Here is a 25,936-nt window from a genome sequence, read left to right as displayed (position 1 = left end):
TCCATTTTTAATAATCATCGATAAAACACATCGTAATTGCAAAAATTGTAACTTTTCACAATTATTTGTATAATTAATTTTTTCTCTTCAAAAAGTAATTAGTTTATAAATTACGAGAGATACGAATAAAATATATATGATATTAAATACAAAATTGCATAGAGTATACTATTTTTTAAGCATATTAATAAAATAGCATTAGAAGATTATAATTGAAAATTACAAAAATGCAGTTACAATAGGTCTTTTTCCTTGTCGAGCAAAAAAGATAAACTCTGAACTAGTGCAGCCAGTTCAGTCAACACGAACAGACCTATAATCTCTTATTGGTGCCATCGACATAAAGCAAACTTATACCTTTATTATCGAATAATTCGTTATTGCGATCGCCACATGCATCATGTATACGCATTCGCAATTAATTCTCTGATTATCTTTGCGGGATTATCCGTGTATGGCGTATAATTCTGGACGCGAAAGAGTACTCTCACGATCGAGTTTGCGAGCGATATAATTTAGCGCGTAATAAAAGCCACGCTCGCGTATCTGGTTCCTCGTGATCGTCTCGATCGTGATATCGTGAAGCAATAATTATTCACGTTGTGCTCCTCATGTGATAAGATCACGTGAGAGCCGGCGGTCTCGTGATACCGGAGATTAATATATTTTTTATCCTGCACTTTTATAACGAGCGCCTCTGTCACGTTTTATTAATTCCCGATTTCGATCGAAGTTAACCGAGTAAATTTCCGAGAAAAGTGAACTCTCGTCTTTATTTCCATTAAACAATGTTCGTAAATATTTATCATCCAAAAGATATTTATCTATTTTGGATTAAAACAGCTTTGTTTTTCAAAGAAGATTCACGATTTCGTATTATTTCATGTCAATTTAATGCGAAAAATTCTAAAGATGTAGTTTTATAAAATGTAAAAAAACTTATATAGTATATAAAAACAAAAATATTTATATAGTTTTTATTTTAACCTTGGTAACACGAACATTAATATTATAAATAATTTACATAATATAAAATCCGGATTTATGTATTATGTATTTATTTATCTACAGTTTTTATATATTGAAAGTTTCTTAGAAAAATCTTTAAATTGGCAATATTATCAGTTCAATACAGTGAATTCAATACATTTTATACAATCGTGATTGCGTCGCTGTTACATAAAGTTGCGTTACGTCGCGATCATTTCCTAATATATTTTTACGTCAAGAGAATTTGTTTTCAAACTCTTTTCGTTATCAAGGAATTTATGAAAAAAATATATGTACGCAAGCCTCCTTAGAGGTGTGTACATACTTGTTCGCGAGTTGTCTTGAAAACAATAATTATGGTAATCATCGCGATGAGCTTCGAATCGCGAGTCATCAAGCGATGCGATAGTGTCGCAACGTCAAATAAATCTGATAAAATAAAATAAATAAATGATAATCATTGCATAAACATCAAGGTGCTATCAAATAGCTTATTCAGAATTCTTACGTCAACTATTATACAATAAACTCAATGAAAATTTAAATAGCTAATTAATCGTTGTATTTATAAATAGAATCAATAAATCTAATAAAATCTAAAGTTAAAAAATTGAAATTATAATTTGTTGCATAATGAATATTATATAAATTATTATATAATTTATTAATTTATAAACTTTAATTTTAAATCTTTATTAATTAAAACTTATACGATTTTAATTAAAAAAATAATAAGTTATCAGATTATCACCTGTATATTTCGCAATGTATTTTAAATTTTATTATATATTAATTTATTAAAATCAAGAAAAAGTTTTTAATTCTTTAAACGTCAAATAAAATTATTCCTTTTAAACAATTTTTTACAAAATTTTAATAAAGAGTAAAGTGATAATACTAATTTTAAGAATAATAGTTACAATAATTATAATAATAGTAATAATAAATAGTTTGTTGGATCGAAGTAAGATAAATTTTATTTTCAGAAAATTAATCTTGGATCTTATTTACGACGATATTTCATGTACCGAATGTAATTTAAAATACAAAAAAAATGGATATTCACAGAATGGATTTATATTATGCTAAATATTTTTCAAGGCGACAACAAATGAGTTGTCACATGATTTGGCCTTCACAGCGTATTGCATATTATTGTTAACATTCTCGTTCAACCTATCATCATTCGTATGGTAAAATTCGAATAGGAAGGTTGCTGCTCCGCGTATCGTCGGATTGTTCTTCGAAAAACGCGATTATTTTCTACATTTATTATAATTAACGACATAAACATATCGAAACGATCGTAATTAACCGTGTTTTCGCGAATAATAAGTGTCAAGCTTTTACATTGTTCAAAGTTATTGTTGATATCTTGACTCGAAATACAATCTTCATGCGAAACAGAATATTAGTTTGCGATTGCGGAATTCGGAAGTGCAGTGCAAAATAGTGCGCGTCGTATAATGAACAGCAATGAACAGTAATGAATTATATTTTCGCGAGTGAATGTAACAAATATTTTAAGTGCAATAAATCCTGACAATCTGACAGAGAAGGAAGAAGCCTAGAAGGCGAACAATTTTGGAATGAGTAATTAATTTTATTTGTATATTATTAATCTTGCGCATTTATTTGATTCGTTTATTTGGACTTAAATAACAATTTTTAAAAAGACTTTTATATATGATATATTTTATTAAAGCTTGTGTGTGTATTAAGAAACATGATGATGATCAAAATTTAATTGGAAAACAGAAAAGATGAAGTCTGAATTTATTACAAAATGTTGAATTTTTCGAGGCAGTAATTAATTGTGACACGGTGTCATTTGGTTATCGTTTTTCTCAGCACATGATTGTTGAAACACGCAGTCATCTTGTTGTAATTCGAGTCGCGTGACTCGAATGAGAAAGTAGTACTACGAGACGCTATATTGACGAATTTCTTTTTGAAATATGATTGCGACAAGTATCGGGAAATAATTTGCTATGATCATTACAATTAATGATTAATCAACTTTCGGTAAGCGATACGCAACTGTATCGCGATGATAGGTCTTTATCAAAACGCATATTTCTCACGATTCACTTATTATTTCAAATACGAATTGAAGTAACAAAAATAAAAATTATAAATTATTATTTCGTTACGAAGTAGATGAGAAATTATTGAACTCATCAACGAGAATTTAAGGCGGCCGTAAAAGGCGCTCGTAAAGATGTCCATTCAAGGACGTGTTAAAATTTGAAAAAATGCACATGTAAAATGCATTTTCGCGGGAGAATATCACAATGCTGTCCTTGAGCTAACAATAAGTTAAATAATGCATAGCTGGCGTTTCGATCGTCGATGTCGTTCAGGAACTGTACAAATTTCGATTATTTACAATTAGCCGGAAAGGCCTTTGATTTCTGCTAAGCCTATTAGCGAGCCCTTGTCCAATGAATAAAACAAACAACAGATAAACCGATATCAACAATCAAGGAAACGCAAACAGCTAAAAAATGGAATTCATTAGCATGCGAATTAATTCCTTTTAATTCCTCGGAAATTAACCTTCAAGAAAACGTAAATATAGATCGAAAGATCGTTATTTTCGCTTTATATGTTAACTTTTTATTAAAAGTATGATTATTAAAATTGTTTCATATTAAAAAGTAATTTAAATAAATATAAATCAAAATAATCTCTGTAATATATAAATAATTTTAAAAAATGAATCATGTTTCAAATTTTATATATATATATATATATATATATATAAAATTTATACACATAAAATATACAATGTATATATTTTACATCTTTAAAAAAAACTGTATTAATATTTTCACGATAACAAAGCGAAAAATAAGCTTTCGAAAAAACAAATGAGTTTTTTGTTTCCAAAACACGCGTGCAAAAAGACATTAAATATAAATGCAATTTTCAAGTAAAAGAGTTGCACGGAACTCTCAATATTTTTCAAAACAATATTCTTTCATGCAATGGAGGCGCATTCGACAAAAGCACCGATAAGAGATATTGCAATTGCAAAATTTTTCTCGACACAATATTATTTGTGCAATATATTGTTGTTATGCAATAAAGAGAAATAACATATTGAGTAAATTGAAAATTACAATTCTTTTTTGAGCCATATTGCTGATAAAATAGCATTGGAAGAAGATTCTAAGTGAAAATGCCCAAAATGCAGTTACAATATCTCTCTTATGGTCATCGGTGTCATCGGAATATCCCATCCATCACTAACTGCGTTGTTATCACAGATGTAGGCAAAATGTCAAACAATCTCTTCGCCTCGCGCGATCCTTAAATGAAACCAGTTCGAACCAGTCATAAGAAGTCGCGAATCGTCTCGTGGTGACGTTAATCGATCAGACCAGGTTCAAATAATCTCGATTAAAACGATTTGAGAATAGAGGAAGGAATAATCGCGCACGTTTAAAATTCGGTCGGGAAACAGAATCAAATTGTTAATCTTAGAACAAAAATTATATTCTTTAGTTTTATATTTTATATAGAATGTTTCAATAATACACGATTGAGCTTTACTGCAAAAAGAAATCCACATTTTCCGCCGTTAATATAAACGTCCGTAAAAGTAATACGAGAAATTTTCATTCATGTTGTTGATTCATTAAACCGCGGAATATTGAGCGTGGTTGTTTCGACCGATAAGAGATTTTTATTGCACACGGCTCCGTTCTGATAAACTTTATCGCAAAAGGAAAAAATATAAAAGTGGAACTCTGGCCTCTTTCATGCAGGTATCGAACTGAACGTCATAAAACTGAAAAGAAACGTCTCTTGTTCTACGACGTCAAATAAATACGATAAATCCATCGATACCTTTTATTCATGCTCCGAAATAATTACTTGATGTATTTGAATCAATATTCGTTAATTGCAGTATTTCACAAATATTCGCGAAGTATATTTAGGAACTTGTAACATTTTCTTTCAAATTTTTTGAGATTGATCTCGGTTTAAAACAATAAAGAGATGAAGATATTATATTTTCCAAATATTTTACTATTAAGGCTCCTGGGTGCTCACCGCGGCCATATTGGATTGTGACGTCAGAGGCGAGAAAGCACACGCTGAAAATTCTTAGATGCCATTTTTTAATGAAAAGATATTTCGATTAAACAGCACTTCAGATGGCTTTAGCACACTCTTAAAAACTCCTTATAAAGGGAAAACTATCCTTTTCCCTTTATAATCAATCAACATCTGTAAAATGATCGAGATATCAGACTTTGACATGCGGAATAACTGCGCATGTGCAAAGACCAGACGGACTGGGCTTCATAATATTACATTTTACAGCTGTTGATTGATTATAAAGGGGAAAGGATAGTTTTCGGGGTTTTTTAAGAGTGTGCTAAAGCCATCTGAAGTGCTGTTTCATCGAAATATTTTTTTATTTTGAAATGGCATCTAAGAAATTTTAGCGTGTGTTTTCTCGCCTCTGACGTCACGATTTCGACATGGTCGGAAAGGAGCCAGGAGCCTTAAAGGCAATATAAATTTTACTAAATGTAAGAATATAAGCTTTAACAATGTCTTGCTACTGTGGAAAGCCCAGACTGTTTTATGTGATAAACGTAAACACGGATAAGCGTAAATCAGATGGTTGCAGTTCACAGATGAACGGATGAAGTTGGTAAGTTTTTTAATGCGCCATTTCGAAAGTCACAAAGCCGCCCATAATATACGCTCGTGAATCCATCGCACCGCAGTAGGATTCTCAGGATGAAAGACCAAAAAAAAGTCAAACAAAGAAGAAAGAAGAAAGAGCGAGATGTAAGATAGAACGTCGGTTTTTGCGACTCCCTCCGCGCGTCTGCATTCCACAATGCAAGCAACAACCTCACGAATGCATCGCGCGCACGCGCGAAGGAACAGGCGAAACACCGAAAAAGCGTAGTGATCTCAAGCCACGATAAAAACAAAAGTTAATAAAACAATGTCGATCAATATATACATATACATATTATACGCTTTTATTCCTATATTTTAATATTTTATTAGGGATTGATATATTTGATCAAATATTTTTCACAAATTCAATAAAATTTTTTAATTAGAAGAAAACAAAAGCAGAATCTAAAAATAAATTTTTATAGCTTATATTTATTATCAGAATAATACAAAAGTAACTTATTTCTTAAATAAAATGCTTCTAAATAATTTTTTGACATTTTTAAAACATTTAATCCCAACATTTTATATGTCGCACGGTAATTAATAAGAATATTTAGAATATGCATAAATAGTAAATAATAAATGTGAAAAACTACACAAGAGATGCGTTATTATAAACATTTTAAAAGAAATCTAGAGAAAAGCCGATTTTCACGGTAATAGATTTTTTCTTATTTTTTTCTATTAAAACGAATTCAGTACAAATCGCATATAAGTGGAAACAACATCGGTGAACGTATACATTACACACACAAACACGAATGTATATACCAAGTCCGCGAAGCGCCATTTAATCTGCTTAATGCACTTGCAAGATTGCAGTAAAATGCACATTTCTCAAAGCATAAAAGCAAACACAATAAAATGCTTATACGCCGCTCTTTTCAGGAAAAACAGATATGTCACAAATTTCTCATCGTTTCTACGGAAAGGTAAACCGATTTCTAGAAAGCGTTAAAAACTTGCAAATATACTGAGAAAAAAATATTTGCATGCTTTATGTACATTCATCGATCTTGTTTCTACTTATATGTGATTTTATGAGATTTATACTGAATTCTTTTTAATAGGATAAAAGTAATAAAAAACCTATTATCATATAAATTAGCTCTTCTCTTAATTTTTTTTAACGAAAGACAAATGCGCATTGCACAATTCAAGTCAAAAATAGAATCATTCCAACGTTATACATGTTTTTATGAGATTTTCTTAAAACATATGTCAAACTCTTTATCTTGTAGAGAGATAAATATCTCAAACTCTTTATCTTATAGAGATTTAAATATATATTATATTATACAGCAAATATTATCGAGAAGCAATATAATATTTCTCAAATATATGACACGAGGTGAAATACGACCATCGAGTAATATATTCTGCAGAAATTAAAATAAAATATTGGCAAGAGCAGATATAGAAAAAATTAATGTTTCTGATAGCATTTTAATCCTAAAAAGAAACGTTTCCCAAGATATTCCCAGAAAAAAATATTCCACATTAACAAAAATACAAATTTTTGAAAAGAAAAGCTACCGCATAGAACAATATCAACATATAACCAACCAATCCTATGTTGAAACGAGTTCTCGACCTCTCAAGGCCGTTGTGCAGGTTACAGGTTCAGTTCCCAAGCCGTTAACCTTCTCGGAAAACACAAAAAGAAGAAGAAAAGAAACAAGATCCTCGTTAATCTCCGCGTGATTCGCATAAAATTCTTTCAATCTCATCTTCTGACCGCTCAAAATGAACTCTTTCTGTATGGGAGTTTTTTCCGCATAAATACAGAAGACTTCTCTGGAAGTTTTTTAATAAACCGGTTTGTGAAAACTCATTTATAAAAGAAAACTGGTTCAAAAATTTAAGCTATTTAAGACTTGACGAAGCAGGAAGAGAATGCTCGGAGAATACTGATGTTATTATTTTGCGAGGAATGCACGTAAAAGCGCATACGAACCTTGCATACGGTCCTTGGAACTCTACTTCCGTCATTTCAAAATACTTGATATATCGAGTATCCTCCGGCGAGGACTTCGTATGTACGTGAACAACAATTACTAATGTTTTACATGTCGATACAAGCCACTTTTACACGTCTAATATAAAAAAATTAATCAAATGCAGTTCTAGAATCTAATAATTGTTGGTTCTAATAACAGAGTATTAGATTGGAAATTAAATAAAATTTTATATTAATTTTTTAGAGCCAATATCTTTTATTAGCCTTCATTTCATCAATTTTAGATTTGTCCTATTATGAATAAAGTGGCAAATTTTTACAAGAGAAAAAGATTCGATCTTGCATCTTTTGAGTTGCGCATTCATGGTTGGTTCGCGCGCGAGCCTTAATTCCCATCATCCGCGATCGAGGCAATAAATCGCGACCTTGAAACGCTTTCCCCGACTAACTCGATTAAGGTACATTGGATTAATGAGCGACGAGCGATAAGCCGTACGACGCACCGTACGCGTCAATGTCGATGCACTTTTCATATGCGTTTAGACGTCCTTAACGCTTGCGCGACTGTACGTTTGTTACGAAGATTTTCGATGCATTCACCTTTCTTAAACTTGCCAAAAAGGGTGATTCTCTTAAAATTTGGCTTATCAAAATACATATTTTATTAATTAATTTTTAATTTAAATCTATATTAGTCGAACCACAAAGAACTTGATGTAAACCCCAGCTTTTCCCTGCGCACTGATATTTTTTATAAATCCATAATATTCAAAGAATTCATAAAATATGTTATATTATTATGTTATAAATAATATTTATGATTGTGTTTTAAAGTTAATAAGTGAACACGCAACATTTTTCTTTAGTCGCGATTTATACTATACTATTCTATCCACACAATGGCTTATAAAAATACATATTTTATTAATTAATTTTTAATTTAAATCTATATTAGTCGAACCACAAAGAACTTGATGTAAACCCCAGCTTTTCCCTGCGCACTGATATTTTTTATAAATCCATAATATTCAAAGAATTCATAAAATATGTTATATTATTATGTTATAAATAATATTTATGATTGTGTTTTAAAGTTAATAAGTGAACACGCAACATTTTTCTTTAGTCGCGATTTATACTATACTATTCTATCCACACAATGGCTTATAAAAATCTCGTGATCATAACTAATGTCAATCCGCACGATGTTCGTGAACGATGCACGTAAAACCGGAGCTTTTTTACATCGCCGCTAAATTATACAATTTTTCCATAAATGGATTATACGTGTATACCGTTTCATTACGATCGACCTTAGACGGCGAACGAACTTGAAAGTCTCGGGACGAGAATCGAGAAAGAATCTCGTTCAAAAAATTGTTAATGTCAAGTCTAATTTAATTTCCAATCTATTCAATGTTAAAAAAATTTGAACAATGATGGTTTTCTTTTGATCTTAATTAAAAATTTAATCGTGATAAATCATAAATTATGAATGGTCCCTTAAATTACTCGAATATCTCGTTTCCGGCGAGTCACCTGGCGATTCGCGTGCGTCGCTTTCAAAACCGGCGACCGAAGGAACGAGGATGATCTTTTCAATAATCGCATACCGCAGTACGACCTGTACGAATGGTACGAAGTAAATAAATGGTCCGTGCCATTGCGTGCCGCGCGATCTTATATTTTATTTAACAAGGCAAAAGGGGCCAAGCACACAAACGAGCGTGTTATCCGGCTTGGCCTCGCTCCTTCGATCCGCTGAATTTTCCCCGAGGCATCTCCTCGCGCCTCATCGATTCGCCCGAGAAATTTATTACGACGCGATCGCTTTTCCGCGATGGACTTTCCGCAACTTCGTCAAGAGACTCGGTACTTGATCGAGACGTCCTTGTGTCACGTACGCGAGCGCAGTCTCTTTCTGCATATTTTTAATTCGTGAAGAATTTATCTGGAACGTCTCGCCACTGCCGCATTACTCCTTCACGAAAAGAATTCGCGATGATAAAAATTACACTATTGATCGATATAGGAAATGCATGCTCGCGAATTTGCATAATGATACAAGAACGTTTTAGCTGATTCCTTTTATATCGGTTTCTTCAATTATTCACTTTTGATTATTCTTTGGTTAAAAGGGTCTCGGGAGATATTATATAATTCTTGATTTAAGAATAGTAAAAGAAATTATATATTGTAAAAGGAATGCGGAAATGGGTGATTATTAAATTTACCTTCGACCTCGGGTGCTATTCAACGTGATTCGTGAATTATGATATAATCGTGCATACATAATACCTATATATATGGATTTATAAAATTATTATTTATTATATGCTGCAAACATTATCTAACGATTGAGCGTTTTATAAAATATTTAAATCCGAAACCGATATATATATATATATATATGTGACAGCACCTAACTTTAATATGATACGTTGATGCGTACATAAAATATGGAATATAATCATTATCTTTTTTATATCTACAAAATTCTCAAATAACTTTTGAAAATTTAATTTTATCAAACAATATTTATATGACAGGCGAATATTTTTTGGCTGAGCGCAATTTAATTTTTCCCTTAAAAAATGTCAGGATTGTGAAGACATAGATAGACAAATTCAAATTGTTGGCTTCACAAAGCAAATTCATGAGAGATTCAAAATTAATATCGAAATTAACGAGTTCGTTTGACAGCGGCAAAGCGGAACTAAATGGAAGCAAATTACGGAAACCAAATAGAATCGGAATCTTCCTACGCGAGTATTAAAAACTGAGATCATAGGTCCGAGGTCATAGGTCCTGCGCGCGGTTGTGTTATCGGTTCACACAAGCGGAGAAAGTCTTCATCTTTGTTCAATTTCACTGCTCGCGAAATAGAGATATCAACTCGCGTCTTTTCGCTCTGATTCGTCTGTTAGCTCTCGCATAATTTCATCATATTCATCGGATGCAAATCACTTTTGCGGCGCGTGCATGGCCGCAATAAACGCAGCAAATTTCTGTCTCAACTGCGTGATTTATCTCGCATGCATGAAATTCAGAACTGTATATGTGTTGGTCGAAGCCAGACAACGCTATCATCACAGAAATTGTCAACTTGCCAGTTTTTTGATGCAACAATCTCTTCCGATTTCTCATTTCTCATTTCTCACATATATATATGTAAGCCGAGCTTCTCTTTCGTAGAAACAGAAAATATGACATTTATATTGGAAACATTTGTACATATAAATGATGTCGATGCCTTAAATCCGAGAAATCTTTTTTTTTCCAAGATTACATGTATTTCCATAAATCTTTATTCGAAAGATATCTGTTTTTAGTTTTTAATGCGTAATTATAATAAAAAATAACTATACACAAATTTTATTCTGGAATTTCGCAATTATTAATTTATAAACACATATATATGTATATATTCAATATAAAAAATGCGCGTGCTCTCTCTCTCTCTATATATAAATATATATTTTAATGAGACTAAACTAAACAAATAATTTATATATATTTGCATAGAAATTTTGAAATATTCATATATATTTACAATCATATTCATGTTTTATTTATCATATTATATAAGTCTGAAGTATTCTATAATGTCTAAAGATAATAATTGATTTCCTGTCGTTACCCCCTAAGTTTCGTGACATAAAATTTGACTCGCTTGTCACTTAATAATGTTTCTTATCCTCTGGCAATAAGCGTGACAAAGACAGGTTCGCCTCGACGTCACGTACTCGATATCTTTAAATTATCAATGCTCATTAAGTTATTATCGAGTAAAGGAGCGCGGGAAGGAAATCGACTACCATAAGAACGCGGCCACCTTTTGCTTATCAGATAAACGATTTTACAGCGCGTTCGCAACCACGTTTCACGCGTGTGCCGTTGCGAAATTCGAGGTCGACGATGACGAGCGTGATAGTGTGCCAGCGAGAATTGCAACAAAGAACTTTTCCAAATGCGCTCATTATCTGACATTTCAGCCGAGTTCAAACACCTGAGATAAACTGCTTCGTAAAATACTTCTTTTTTTTCTCTCCGATGTAACGGTTTCAGACAGAACTCGAGATCGATGACTGTCATGTAACTGCAGCTATACTCGCAAAAATAGGAATCTCTATCACACGTCAGTAAATATTGTCAATATAATTATTTACCAAAGAATTCTAAAATGAGTATACTGCACTGACGTGTGGAAAAGAAAGAATATAAATCTTCAAGTTTTCGTTAAAAAGATGCCTGACAACAGATATCCTTCATAAATAAATACCTGCTCATAAGTGAAAATCTTTATAAAAATCTTAAATAAAAAAAATATTCGCGATTAGACATATATACTTATGTATAACGTAATAATTTTAGAACAAGAAAATATACTTGTGCTTGTATAAAAAGTTTGAACAAAGCTAAAAAATTTGCCATTTAAACAATTTCCAAAAATAGGACTTGTTATTAAGTGTATATATGTATAGTATACACGTATATTCAAAGTGAAAAATAAATGCGCGAAGCGGAATAATTATTCGAGTAAACTGGAAATCTCTTTATGTCGTGTTCTTGCAAACTGCTAGTCTTAAACAAGCCTGTTGATTGGTGACTAAATATAAGTTTAATTTATTAGCGCGCAATAAAGTCGACATACGGGAACGTACGGTGCGGTTTCGCCATAAACACGTGGTATAGCCCGTAAACACAATGACATCGCTATTATTTTCTTAACGCGGCTCATTTCAAATATCGCGAGACAAATTGCTTCGCCAGCAATTAGGTGATTTCACATTGAAAGCAAACGAAGCAGAATCATTTTATTACACATTAATATCTGAGAAAATAGTTAAGTGTGTGTGAGACGGGATTATACAAATTACAGATACAAACTATTACTATCTATTACTACCCTTCAAAATAAATTGAACTTATTAGGTCAATTAATATCTAATTTACGATTTATTTGCAATTAAAGCGTCAAGATATTTGAGATCGAAATTTGATCGACATAATTTTTCATCAAATTTGTCATATAAACAAAGAATTGTTTTGATTAAAATATTAAAAGAAACAAAGACAGGAACTCTCTCACTCTACGTAAAATTTATATTATTATATATACAAAATCAATCAATCTATATTTAAAATCGATAATAAATCATATCGATACACAAAATTACGCACACGAGCGCGAATTCTTTGAAGAACAATTTCGCGCATGCAAATCAAGTTATCAGCAATTCTATCAAAAATGTTTTTGAATGTAAAATGCTTAGCTAATAAAAGATGCACGACGTAGAACACTACTACTAAAAATAGACTTTCTACTTTGTATAATGTTTTCTTTTCCGTCAGAACAAACTTTACAGGTGAATCGAGATAGACCACAATAAAAACATCATATATTCATTGGATTCTTCATCGGTTAATGATCCAACTTTAAATATATTAAGAATTTTAGATCAAAGTCGACTAACACGTACAATATTCTTTCTTTAATTAATGTGCTTTGCAGATATATTAGGCATACTTTCTCGAAATTTTAGAGTAAAGAAAAGTTTATAGCAAATATATATATTTTACATAAAAAAAGTTTTGTTTTTTAATTTTATATTATATCTAGTATATACATATATAAGATATATTACACATTTTATATATCATATACCCCAGAATATTGCGTGAATTAACATTTTAGAATCAATTTTAATAAGATTAAGGATACAAATTGAAATCTACGTGGATAAGTACCAATTAAATTTCACAAAAATTTACAAATATTAATATTATTTACAACGCAAAGAATCGAGTTGCTTGGAAGCAGCACGCGTCAATCACGTGAATGCATTTTACTGCTCGTAAAGCGCCATTCAGGTTGTGACCCCTAATGGAGAGAAGGTTAGGTACTTGCCCACTTCCTTCGTTTAAGGAAATTGCTTATTCTCGCGCATGTATGCGTATTGGAGCAAGTGTACGTGAAGTGTATATGTACGTGTTTTCGCGTTATTTCTATTATATGTATAGAGGAGAGCCCACGCTAAAATAGACCGTCCTAAGAAAGAATTTCGTTTGAAGTCTGCCGACAGAATTACAGTCCGTGAATGACCCCTTTAATAGCAATTTCAAGAATTTTAAATTAATCAATTAAATCCAATATATCCTCTGCATTTAACAATATTATTTATGGTTATTTTAGAAAAGAGAAAGTACTATTCGATCATTCGTCTCACTGACGTATATATATTTTCAATAAGCGTAGAGAGGAAAAAAAACTTGTTAACAACGAATTTTGTGACGTACGAGAAGAATTAAAAATTATAATGAGTAGTGTTAAACGCAAGTATGGTGAATGAATGACAAACTATTTCTCAAGTACTTATGTTGTCACTTTGTGCTTTACGCAGAGACCGCATAAATTGAATTACGTAGAACCTTACGTAGGAGACCTCGAGAAGAGGTCTTTAATATTCATCTCACGTTCATAGCGAGACAAAGGTGATGTTTATCACGGTCCACTCGCGACTCATCCCGGAAGTTTATCCCGGAATGAAGAAGGCAAAATAAATGTGAGAATAAACAATTGTATGAATAAATTAAATTAAGGCATATACAAATATTCTCTTCACGGAGAGAAGGCAGAAGCGATTTGGCGAGGGATGTCTCACTGTCGCAATACATGTACATTTTTTCTGGAATTACACATTACTGCGCATTGATTAACAATTTACAAGCACAAAATAATAATAACCCAGACGAGATTAAAACGTCTTAAAAAGTAAAAATAATGTTATGACGTTTTTTAAATATATATTTTATTTAATATTATAATTTATGAAATCATTAATATTTGATATTTAATTTGTTCAGATCTAATCTAATTTTATTTGTATTTTGTGTGTTCAAGTTTATATATAAAAGAAATTTTTATTAAAAACGTTTTTTTTAAGTTGATTTTTAAAAATTTCTGAATTTTTTAATCACAAAGTTTAAAATAAGACATTTTTTTAAATTTATAATTGGAAATGCGTAACTTCTTGTTATATCTTAATTATAATATAATATTTTAATTTAGGTGTTCCAACTAAATATTTGCAATATTAATTTTAAATTTTTTTGCATAATACAGTAGTACTATATGATTTACAATATCTCATAAATTTAGTTTTCTTAACATTTCTTTTTATAATCATTCTAATTACACTTTTCTTACTAAATTAAACAGTACTAATATTTAAATATTGTATTTTATTTTAAAAAACGAATTACACGCATTCTGTCACATTACTTAGAATTATATGGCGCATTACATGGAATTACTTAGAATCTCGGTAATTCGCAATACATGTACAAATTTTTGATGAGTGAGACACCCCTCGCGATTTAGTCTCGAGGTAAAATCGCGAGATAACACTATAACGCGATTGGAGCGTTAAATAAAAATTTAATAGAGCAAGAAGTGTGTTCACACATTAGTAAATGTTCCGAAAGAGCATCTCGACAGTTCGTTTTTGTTCGATATATGCATGATGCATGTAAAATGCGAGAAAAGAGAGAGAGAGCATATTGCATTTTCTACGTATCTCTCCGGAACAAGATTTTGTTGCCATTAAAAATATCAAAGAAAGTACATTCTCTATTTTATAATTAAAAAAAACTATAAATAAAATTACATAAATTTATATATCAATGTATATATTTAAAAAAAAATGATTTCTAGACATATCTATTAAAAAAGTCTAAAGTACCTACACTCTGTGGGTCCCTTTTGTCCACCGTGAGACAAAGGAATGTAATTTGTGTAACGATTGTAAAATGATACCTCGGTTATTGAAAATGATATGAGGTTAACGGTAATGTCAAAGAGCTGGCGAGTTGTTATCTTCGAAAATAAAACCTCTGCTGTAAACTGTGTGTGTGATAAAGTTATTACACAATTTTCTACGTAAATGTCACGCCATGCCACCAACACACCCGCGACAAAACATGCGCATATTATGCAAATAAACATTCGATAACGAAAACAATTTAAATGTCGACAATAAAGAGGTGAAAAGAAGTTTCGATGAGGTTATCAGACCTCCTCGTGAGTCGTTGTATTTTCATCAGACTTATCTCCCCCGGTACCCACAAGACGAGGATCATTATTGACACTGCACAATCTCGAAATCGCGTGCTCAGCTCCGTTTAAATCACGCAAGAGAAGCAGATAATTTAAAAAAAGGATGTCATTAAAATTAAATAGAATTATTATTAACGCTTTTATAAATTTCTCCCTCTTAATCACATATTTATATTTTGTTTCTTATTAAACGGTGTAATTTTATTTTATTGCTATAATAAAAACGTTTTTTATTTTATTTCTTTCACTCTACACAGAGAGAATTTTTTCTTAGAATTTATCCTGAAAATCATGATAATCGTGGGACAATATGGTAAAGAATTTTATGAGAATTTCTCTGATTAATATTTATCACAATAAAAATAATATCTATTACAATAAAATATATAAAAAATGTTTGATCAATTTTTTTACTATGCAGTTTAGTAAAATTAATCAAATATGTTTTATATTTTATTGTGATATCTATCAGTAGATATTATTTTTATTGTGAGAAATATTAATGAGAAAAATTCTAATAAAATTCTTTTCATACCATATTGTCCCACGATTACCATGATTTTCAGGGTAAATTTTAAGAGATTATAATAATTGTATAATTCACTTATTGTCAGTGTAGGAATTTAATATTTTCTTAACGAAATATGCAAATATAAAATATATATTGATAATATATTTATATGCATATCAATGAAATGGAATGCAGTATTGTAACAGCAATGATTATCACGGCATTCACTGTATTGAACTTGACATTGCACCTATCTAACGCCTCCGTCTCATTAAGTGGATCACTCCGATAAAGAGTTTGACGTTACTCGGACAAAAGCGATTCCTAGGAGATATATTAGGTTTGATTCATACTGTGTCTCATGTTGTAACTATGCTCGCCTCCGCATATTCTCTAATTCAGTTTCTCGAATCAATAATATATTATGGGAAACAGACCATCCTCAGCGAGAAAGAATTGAATACAACTTCCCTACACACACACACACACACACGTGCAAAACAATATGCCGAGAGAAAGAGATTCTTTTTGCAAAGCGACTTTGATAACAATTAAATTCGATTGAATACATTTTATAAGGGAGTTCAATGAATTTTATTAAAATATATTTTTATTTATTCATATTCGAGGATGAAGTTCATCTGATAAAAGGGGCAACGAGAGAGTAAAAAAAAATATTTTTCCGTAATATATTATATTAATATCGCGCTAAAGTATTACATAATTATCGTCCGTTCCTGGCGCTTGCATAACGCGAGGCTACGCAAAATTACAATCGACATCGTGTATCGTGCATCCAGCAGAAACGTGATCGAATTATTATCGACGAACACGATTCGATGAAAGCTTCGCGATATCACATGCTGCAGGCGAGGATCGTCCGTATAATCAATAATAGCAAGCCAGATCCATGTCGAATGTCGCGCTAACGATGCAAAGGTACATCCGCGATGACTCGAATAAATATTCATATTTCGCTGCGCGCGGCTGTTTGCAAATAACCACAACGTTGCAAGCCACGTGCGTGCAATGTTTAATAATAAAGGTAAACAACGAAAAACGGCCACATTTTTACCTTTATTTATGTCGATATAGATATGCAACGTTTCCGACGTCGTCGGGCATATATATAGTATCATGTTTGACTATTCTTGCTTCTACGCAATAACGTTTTTTTTTTTTTTTTTTTTTTAACGCGATCAAACTCCGAATTGCGGTCTCTCGCGCTGGATTGTTCGGGTATATCGGTCGTCGTCGTGGTCACGAAGAAAAAAAGTGATTCGCGTCTAGACGCTGCACTTTGGATTATTACAGCGCGTGAACGCTAAGAGCGAAGAGTTTGTATATTGCTGTGGGATAAATTTACCGCGCATATCTCGAGGTCTTTCGACAGTCACGTGATCGATAACGTGCGAATCATTGACACTTAAACGCTTTTTCTCATTCAAAATAATAATCAATTTTCTGATAAAAATAATTTTTAGAGTTACAATGAAAAAAAATAAAAAACTGTAAGTGTAATTAGAGATGTAAAAAATAAGAAATTCAATTTTTACCGTTTTGATCCTAATTGAAATAAAATTATTGTCATTATTCATATGACAAAACGTAAAGTCGGCAATTTAATTTCTTTCAAATCCACCCTTAATTTTTAATCACCCGAGTTCTTTTTAAAATGAGAGAAGCCAGAATTTCGTCGATTGTATCGAAAACGAGATGCTAATTTTGCAGAGATAAATCGAGAGAAAGCACGCGAAGTCTAAGACATTTCTGAGATGCACACAGAATACAGGATGATTTATTACTGTTATCATTGGCGCCAAAGTGAAAATAGAAAGAGGTTATCGCATGTAAGTGCGCAGGGGGTCTTCGATAAACCCGGCAACTTTCTGTTTCCACGGAAAATTTTTACCCACGAGAAACAAATACTAATATTTTGAACTTTTCTGTGAGAAGAGATGATGAAACTCGTAATATATCCATGAAAATAAAAAAAACGAAGAAACGAAGCAAAAGCAACAAATGTCACACGCGCCATCCGTTTATTTAATTGTATTTTTCTAAATTTGTTCTCCTTTTTTCTGTCATCGATGCTTGATTATATTTATTTCATTTAAAATTAAAAAAAGAGAGAAAAATATGTAGATCTCATTAGGTGGCTCGTGGAGCATCATGATTATAATAGAACTAAAGATCCTGGTGGGTGGATTTCACGTGTGTGTTACACCAAACTGGAGGACATAAAAGAATCACGTGTGCAATGAAGAGATGAAGATCACTCAGAGCACACATGCATGCGTAATTTAATCTCTCTTGAACTTGAACTTGTTCGTTTTTTATCAGGATATTCTTTTCAGCAATTCTTTTTCTTTTCCATCAATCAGTAATTAAATGTGGCGAGATATTGCGCTACGGTGATAAAAGCCGACATTATTAAGTAACAAAAGAATGCCTTATGCAAAGAGGCAAAACATATGTTATAAAAGAACGAAACACCCTCCCAAAAAATCGATTTTAATAAAATTAAAGTCGATTAAATTAACTTTGTGATGATTTCTTTCTCTCTCTCTTTCCGTGTTAAAAAAATTATACCGAAACACATTGTGTTTAATTATTATACTTATCTTTTTAAAAAAAAACTACAATTTTGAGAAATCAGAAATTGTAAAATGTTTTACTTATTTCATAAGATATGCAATAAAAAAATATTAGTGACTACTTTTTGTAAGAATTGTTATTATTTGTTTTCTTATTTATAAAAAAAGAAAAGAAAGACTTCTTGATCGCCATCTAATGAGTGATTATGTGAAATCAAAATGCAGTTGATATGCTAGAGAACTGCTATACGTGTCACACAATTAAATTATAAACAAAAAATTAATTCTAACAATTGACTATTTTTTATCTAAAAATTAAAATATCAAATAAAATATATAAAACATAAAATACAATATTATATTTATTTAATAAAAAATTAAGAAATAAATTTTAAAATTTTATGTTTCTTGAGAAACACACAATATTAATAAAATATACAACTAAACGATGATACTATAATTATATATAACGTTAATTATATTAACACATTTCTTTCTTGTATAATAAACTCGTCAACTTTGGGGAATTGCAAGAGCAAAACGCGATGAATCTGCAGGAAACTCAAATGATACCCTTCGGAATAAGGGAGCGTCTGTTGTGTGCACTCTCTTTTCCCCTCTATCATAATAAGGGAACTCTTTATCTACATGATTAGTGCACGTGGAGACGTATATTTAACACCGCACCACCGGCGTCGGCTCCGCCACACGTCGAGTTCTCGGGAAGAAAGGCGATAGCCGGCGTGGATCCAATTTTGTCTGTAGATCGAGTTTCGTGCCCTTCGCGTGCGCGCGCGTGTCTGTGTATGCATGTAGTATAATATAATAATAGAGTCGCGGGGCGAGACGCACAAAGATAAGGAACGTCGCGTCGTGTCTCATGTCCGATCCTTCCGAGAAGATCCTCGTTTTCGTCTGACCGCTCTGATTCATCCTCGCGAGAAAATATGCGAAAAATAGACGCGGATTCAATTGAATTGAATCAACAACGGAAATTGATTCCACGAAATTGAAATTCCGCGATCTTCGAGAGAGAATCTTCATTTAAAAATATCATAATTCTTTCTGAGATTCTTTCTTTTTTTCCACGTTAAATCTTTCTGAATTAATAATAATATAATATAAATATATTTTTTTTTATATAGATTGCCTGTTTTAAAAGATATACAAGATATTTAAAAAATTAAATTTGATTTCTTTTCTCTTGATTTAAAATTTAAAAATTTTTTTAATTTTTAATTTTATGAATACGAAGTATTTAATTTCACAGAGATTATACTTTCTCTCGTGTCATTTTAATTCGTTACATTCTACAGCGATAACTGAATCAGATAAAAAAGTATCAGAAATACCTATATCGTATAATAATAATAATCGATGTATTATATATATATATCGATGATTAATTATTTTCTCATCAAAGTTTATGGTATCCTTATCTAAATATAATCAGACGATATTAAAATCTCTAAAGACGTTCTTATGAACACGTTTTAAATATATCTCATTTTTTTAGATTTATATTCATACGCTTTTTCCCCTAGATTTTGCAGATTCTTTGGGAATATTTTTTTTTCAATAAATTTTGCATCTAGTCGTAATCGAGATTAGAGAAAACGAACGTCTCTTAAAAAGACTTGCGTATAAAAATTTCGCTTCGCAAAACTCTAGCATTTCTGTGTCGTGCCATCATATTAATTTATTCATCGCAGTCGAATGGAAAATCGAAGGATGAAAGTACAAACGATTTGCATAAATAAGTGCTGAACGCTCTTTCCTTTATTCATCAGTAATACCGAATATCCGTGTGAACGCGCGAATTTTGCGTCGTGCATATTAAAATTTACACACGCCGCAACGTTGAATCGTGATATCGCACGCATCGGTTACACGTGACCGAAATGGTCAGCGCATTATCACTTAAATATAAATATAAATAATATATGTGTGTGTGTGTCGAGTCGCGTGTTACACACGCGCTAATATATACGTATCTTTCCTCTGGGACTGCACCGCAAAAAATTTATGGATAGTATATCGCAAGAACTTTTATCCCGCAAAAAATTCTCATTTCTTGGATTAATTTAGAGTTTTCTTATAATTTCTTTTTATCTTGATATACGTAACATTTTATATATTTTATAGACTAGATTAGATAAGCAATCTTTGCAATTTCTTCTAGAATAAAGTGCAACGATGTAACTAAATGTAATGTGACTTATATGAAAAAATAAAACAATAATATTTAATAATTTAATTTTTTTTTGTTAAAGAATTATTTAATTATTCAATTATTGCGAACAAAATAAAAGTAAAAAAAAAAAAAAAAAAACAAATTCGAGAATTTGAGAATCATTTTTTATTTCGAAAATTTTAGTTCATGAGTTTATAAAATATATTACTATTAATTTCTTCCAATTTATTTTTGTTATAAAAGAATTTATAATTGCGTTAGCATGAGATAAATAAAAAAAAAACTATTACGATAAGAGAAAAATTAGACCGTATTACATATGCTATATTATAATATTGCAATACGAAATAACGGTACTTTGTCTCGACATCCCATAAGCATGGCATCGATACTTTCAGTTTAACCTTCAAACAGAGGAGTCTAAAAATACATACAGTCGCACGTTGTAATTTGTATAAAACATGTATCATTTTTAGTCTTTTTATTATCAATTAATGTAACAAATAAAAAATAGAAATATAATATTTTAATAAAAAATGTGCTTGTTTAAATTTTATCACATATCTTATTCTCTCTCTTTCTCTCTTATGTATAAAGAAATAGAGAAAAGAGAGATTGACGATTTAATTTTTTGCGCTGTATCTATTTATAGAACATAAATTATTGTCGTTTTGAATGGCGTAAGATCGCTTAATACTTGGAAGAAATAATCGATAATAGTATTAATATTGTCCACACACACACACATAAACTCTAACGTCAAAGTGTTTGAGTGTGATAATTCTATCACAAATCCTAACGATTCAAACAGATTTTGGACTAAAATAAGTCGGAGCATCGCTGACAATTATATGTATAAAGTGTCTAAATGTTCCTACCTTCAACGTCGAATCTGGCATTTTTCGCGAAACGTCGGACATCACGAAGAACATTTTGTATCACGGAAGGCGAAGGCGCAAAGTCTGGATCATCTGCGTCGAAGGACACGTTTTCCTCGAATTCCGTCAGTGCTGTCATCTCTGTCATGCTTCGGCCAGTATTATTGTGTGACAAAGAACACGCCTAAAGGAGAGAGATGAGCCTAAAACAAAGACAAAACAAATCGTCTCGTTAAAGTATCATCCATTATAACACCGAACGATTACGTTACAATACTTTATTACAACGATATTCATTCTAGTAGTTATAAAATGATATATGTGTTTGTGTCATTACATAACTCTCTCACGAGACATTTATATTCTCCTAAGAAATTCATTCTCCTATTCACATAAAGACATACGTTCGCGTTCCTATACAGTTCCATCACGATAATTCTTTCGCTGCAAGTTCAAGTGACTGAGCAAGTTTTAGGCTAAAGGCTAAAGTCGTTACGAGATTGTCGCAAAGAAAATAGCGTTGATTGTTACCTGTAACGATGATAATAATCACATCGGCATTCCCAGCTTGCTGTCACCGTCGCGACATTCGGTATCGCGATTTCACGGACGATTTAGAGAGAGAGAGAGAGAGCCGCTATACGTTCCTTCGCAGTTATTTCCCCCCAATGATCCACGCGCGACGCGAAGCGGCGACCGACTGACACCTGACGCCTGTTATCGCGCGGGAAAATCGCCGCTAGCAGACGATGTGCGGCCAACGTCAGACTGCTTTCGATTTCGGACCTATAATTTTCGCGCGTGACAAAATTGAAGCTTCCGAATCTTTTAAAATTTACACTTCGAAGAAATAATAACAAACTCAAAATTACAATATTTTTCTATACAATCATTATAAGGCCATATTTATTTAGCGCCAGAGATATCACGCATCTTTCAGTTCCTCTTTTAAGAATGAACATTTTCAGAATCTCTCTAAAGGACACAAAATTATACATTTATTACATGTATTTACATTGTATATATTTCGTTAAAAAAAATAATACATCTTTTTTTATTTATTACTTCTATGGAATAAGTTGTTGCATACATATAAATTAATATGTACTTATAATTACTCTATGGAATAAATGTGCACATATATAAAAATCAACTAATAACGAATTTGACATGTATAGTATTAATTTTATAGTGTTATAATTTTTTTTTCTTATTATATAATTATAATTATGAGTCATATAAAAATAGATAATAAGATAAATGCTTAAGCAGTATGATCTCAGTGTTTGATGTATTATTTTATTATAATCTGAGTAGTCTATATTTGTAGTGTTTTATAAAAATTTATAATTTATATACGATATGCTTATCTGTTATATATTGTAGAAAGAATACTTCAAAATAAATCATATATGTTAAATAGCATATCAAAACAAAGAATAGATAATTATAATTTCAAAAACTCTACAAACCCAGCTGTAATATTAGAAAAGATTATATAAAAATAATTGCGAATTATATATCTTATTATCACATATCGAATGAGTTTATTCGTTTTTTGTACGCATTCCAGAGTTGTTTTTTATATTCTAAAGTAGCCTTTAAATAATCATAGGAGGCTTCCGTGATGCCTCTACCGACAACAGCCAAATCTACAGACCCAGCTGTAATATGAGAAAAGATTATATAAAAATAGTTTACGAATTATATATTTTATTATCACATATCGAATGAGTTTATCCGTTTTTTGTACGCATTCCAGAGTTGTTTTTTATATTCTAAAGTAGCCTTTAAATAGCCATAGGAGGCTTCCGTGATGCCTCTACCGACAACAGCCAAATCAGCACCCGCATTGATAACCGATTCCGGATTGTTATATTGTTGATCTAACCCATCATCGCTTTTGTATAACTTGACGCCAGGCGTCAATTGAAGCAGTCCATATTCCGCAAAAAGATTGGATTGACACACAAGGCCGACTACAAAATCAGAAGCCTCCTTCGCCATCGACACCGCGCTTTTCAGGTAATCGCCGGTGGTCAACGCACCCTTGGATGACATTTCAGCGATGAGGAAGATGCCGCGAGGTTCCGTGATGTTCTCCAGACCTTTCTTTAACGCATCGATAACGGATGCGCCGGATACCGGATGCACTGTGATCAGATCGGCCCATTCGGCGATCTTATATGAACCATATTTATATTGCAACGACACCGTGTTGCCGATGTCGCCAAACTTGCGGTCTTCCATCAGTAGAAACTTGTGCTGCTTCGCTAACTCCTTCAGTTGAAGAATAAAATTCTCGTTGAAGTCTTCTATGATGTCTACGTGGGTCTTCAGCACAGCTATGTGAGGACCAGCTACATTTGCTAACTCTAAAATCGCATCCGTTTTTTTCAGATCGGCCGCCAGACAGAGATTGCTTTGCTTAAACTCCATTAGTTCCAGCAGCTGCGAGGCTAATGGATTTTTTGCTAATTTTGCGCGTTTACTGTACGGCAGTCTCAATCTATCATCCGGTATAGCTACAGTGCCTATAAGCAAAACCAAATATTAATGATAAATTATATAAGTCACACATATGAAATATCTTAATATGAAATATGAATAATTTACCTTGAATGGAAACGTTTGGAGCCTGATTTGTTGTCAGATAATCGTTAACATCCTTGACAATTTCCGACGTAATCTTTCCGGCCTCAAGGAGATATTCCATGAGCTGCGTCATCACGTATAAACACTTGACCTTGATTCCATGATTCTCAAGATTCTTTCTGCCACCTTGCTGCCTATCGATTATCACATACGCTTCTGTTATATTCAGGTGTTCCTTCTTCAAAGCATCAACAGTTTCCAGAATACTGCTACCACTCGTGATGATGTCCTCGATAATCACACAGTTATCACCAGGCGAAAATGCACCTTCGATCAGCTTCTTCGTGCCATACGATTTTGCCTCCTTTCGCTTTATTAACATCGGAATCTCATTGTCCACTGAGATCAGGGTGGCTAATGGCAATGCTGTGTACGGAACCCCACAAATTTGGGATACTTTCGTAGTGTCATCCGAAAGAGTCCACAGAGCTTTCGCTAACTTAGACTACAATAAAGTAATAAATTAATAAATCATATATATTATATATCTTGTATAAATCTATCATGATTCTCGTGTTATATCATTAATATATACATATAAATATATATACCATTAATTTCGGATACGAAATTACCACTCGCAGGTCGAAATATACCGGCGTTCTTAAGCCGAGTTTCATCTTAAAGTCTCCGAATTTCACGGCTTGGACATCGTACAGCTCTACGGCCAACTTTTTCAATAACTCTTTCATTTTTCTGTAAATAAAAAAAATATGTTAGAGAACAAAAATTTATACGTAAGATTAAACACTCCCACGACGATCACCTATTGTTCCGAAATAACTCTCTGTGTATCAATTGTATTTTTTTATTCACAAGTAATTTCAAGTTTTGACGTGATTAAAATTTCTTTTAGCATTTTTGGACACTTTATTACAAAATAATACTATGAATAAAACAAATATACTTACAGTAAAAAAAAGAAAAGATGTGTAAGAAATCTAACCTAAACTTTGCTAAAACTTATAGACTTATATAAGTGAAACACGTGTTACTTGGGCCACTTGGGCCGTGTTGCAAAATTTACTGCTAGCGCTGAAAAATCTATAGTTCACGTTACATATATTGTAGATTTTCAGCACTGGCAGTGAATTTTGCACACAGACATCTATATAGATATCTGTGATTTTGCACCACGGCCTTGGTGACCAAGTTCAAGCAGTGACGTCACATAAAGGAGAGATCTTTGTTATCAGATGCAACGCTTATGGAATCCATAGATTTTTAATGTTTTCCTCCTTACATCAATAAGATAAACGAAACGCATTAAGATATTACATATGTTATGATAAAATATATTACATTTCTGAAAAAATATA

At 31.9% G+C, this 25,936-nt stretch overlaps 2 protein-coding genes across 2 annotated transcripts in view; both read right to left on the bottom strand.

Annotated features, from left to right (window-relative positions):
* The window catches only part of Pino (protein pinocchio), a 44,957-nt gene extending 22,301 nt beyond the window's left edge, over window positions 1-22,656 (bottom strand). Inside the window, exons 1-2 of the mRNA XM_083051984.1 lie at window positions 22,494-22,656; window positions 21,963-22,165 (exon numbers count right to left, since the gene is read on the bottom strand). Of these exons, the coding sequence (XP_082908110.1) occupies window positions 21,963-22,110 (148 nt within the window). The 5' untranslated portion in view covers window positions 22,111-22,165; window positions 22,494-22,656. The remainder of the gene's footprint in view (window positions 1-21,962; window positions 22,166-22,493) is intronic.
* A 388-nt stretch (window positions 22,657-23,044) lies between these two features.
* Window positions 23,045-25,764, bottom strand: R-l (rudimentary-like). The gene is made up of 4 exons (XM_083051978.1): window positions 25,529-25,764; window positions 25,169-25,313; window positions 24,579-25,062; window positions 23,045-24,496 (listed from the first exon to the last, which is right to left on the bottom strand). Exons 2-4 carry the CDS (start codon window positions 25,307-25,309, stop codon window positions 23,682-23,684), a joined length of 1,440 nt encoding a protein of 479 aa, XP_082908104.1. The 5' UTR covers window positions 25,310-25,313; window positions 25,529-25,764; the 3' UTR covers window positions 23,045-23,681.
* Between the last annotated feature and the right edge of the window lie 172 nt (window positions 25,765-25,936).

The sequence above is a fragment of the Prenolepis imparis genome, unplaced genomic scaffold (assembly GCF_030444845.1).
Source record: "Prenolepis imparis isolate NDT839.2.m4 unplaced genomic scaffold, iyPreImpa1.0 SCAF_12, whole genome shotgun sequence".
Taxonomy (NCBI): Eukaryota; Metazoa; Arthropoda; class Insecta; order Hymenoptera; family Formicidae; genus Prenolepis; species Prenolepis imparis.
The sequence above is the reverse complement of the archived record's forward strand: the minus strand, read 5'-3'. Positions and strand labels throughout refer to the sequence as shown.

Excerpts from the sequence above, each read along its gene's own strand:
- R-l (XM_083051978.1), bottom strand. The coding sequence starts at position 25,309 with ATGAAAGAGTTATTGAAAAAGTTGGCCGTAGAGCTGTACGATGTCCAA. Across the intron at positions 25,063-25,168 it reads TTTCGTATCCGAAATTAATG|TCTAAGTTAGCGAAAGCTCT; the intron begins GTATATATATTT and ends ACTTTATTGTAG. Across the intron at positions 24,497-24,578 it reads TCCAAACGTTTCCATTCAAG|GCACTGTAGCTATACCGGAT; the intron begins GTAAATTATTCA and ends TTTTGCTTATAG.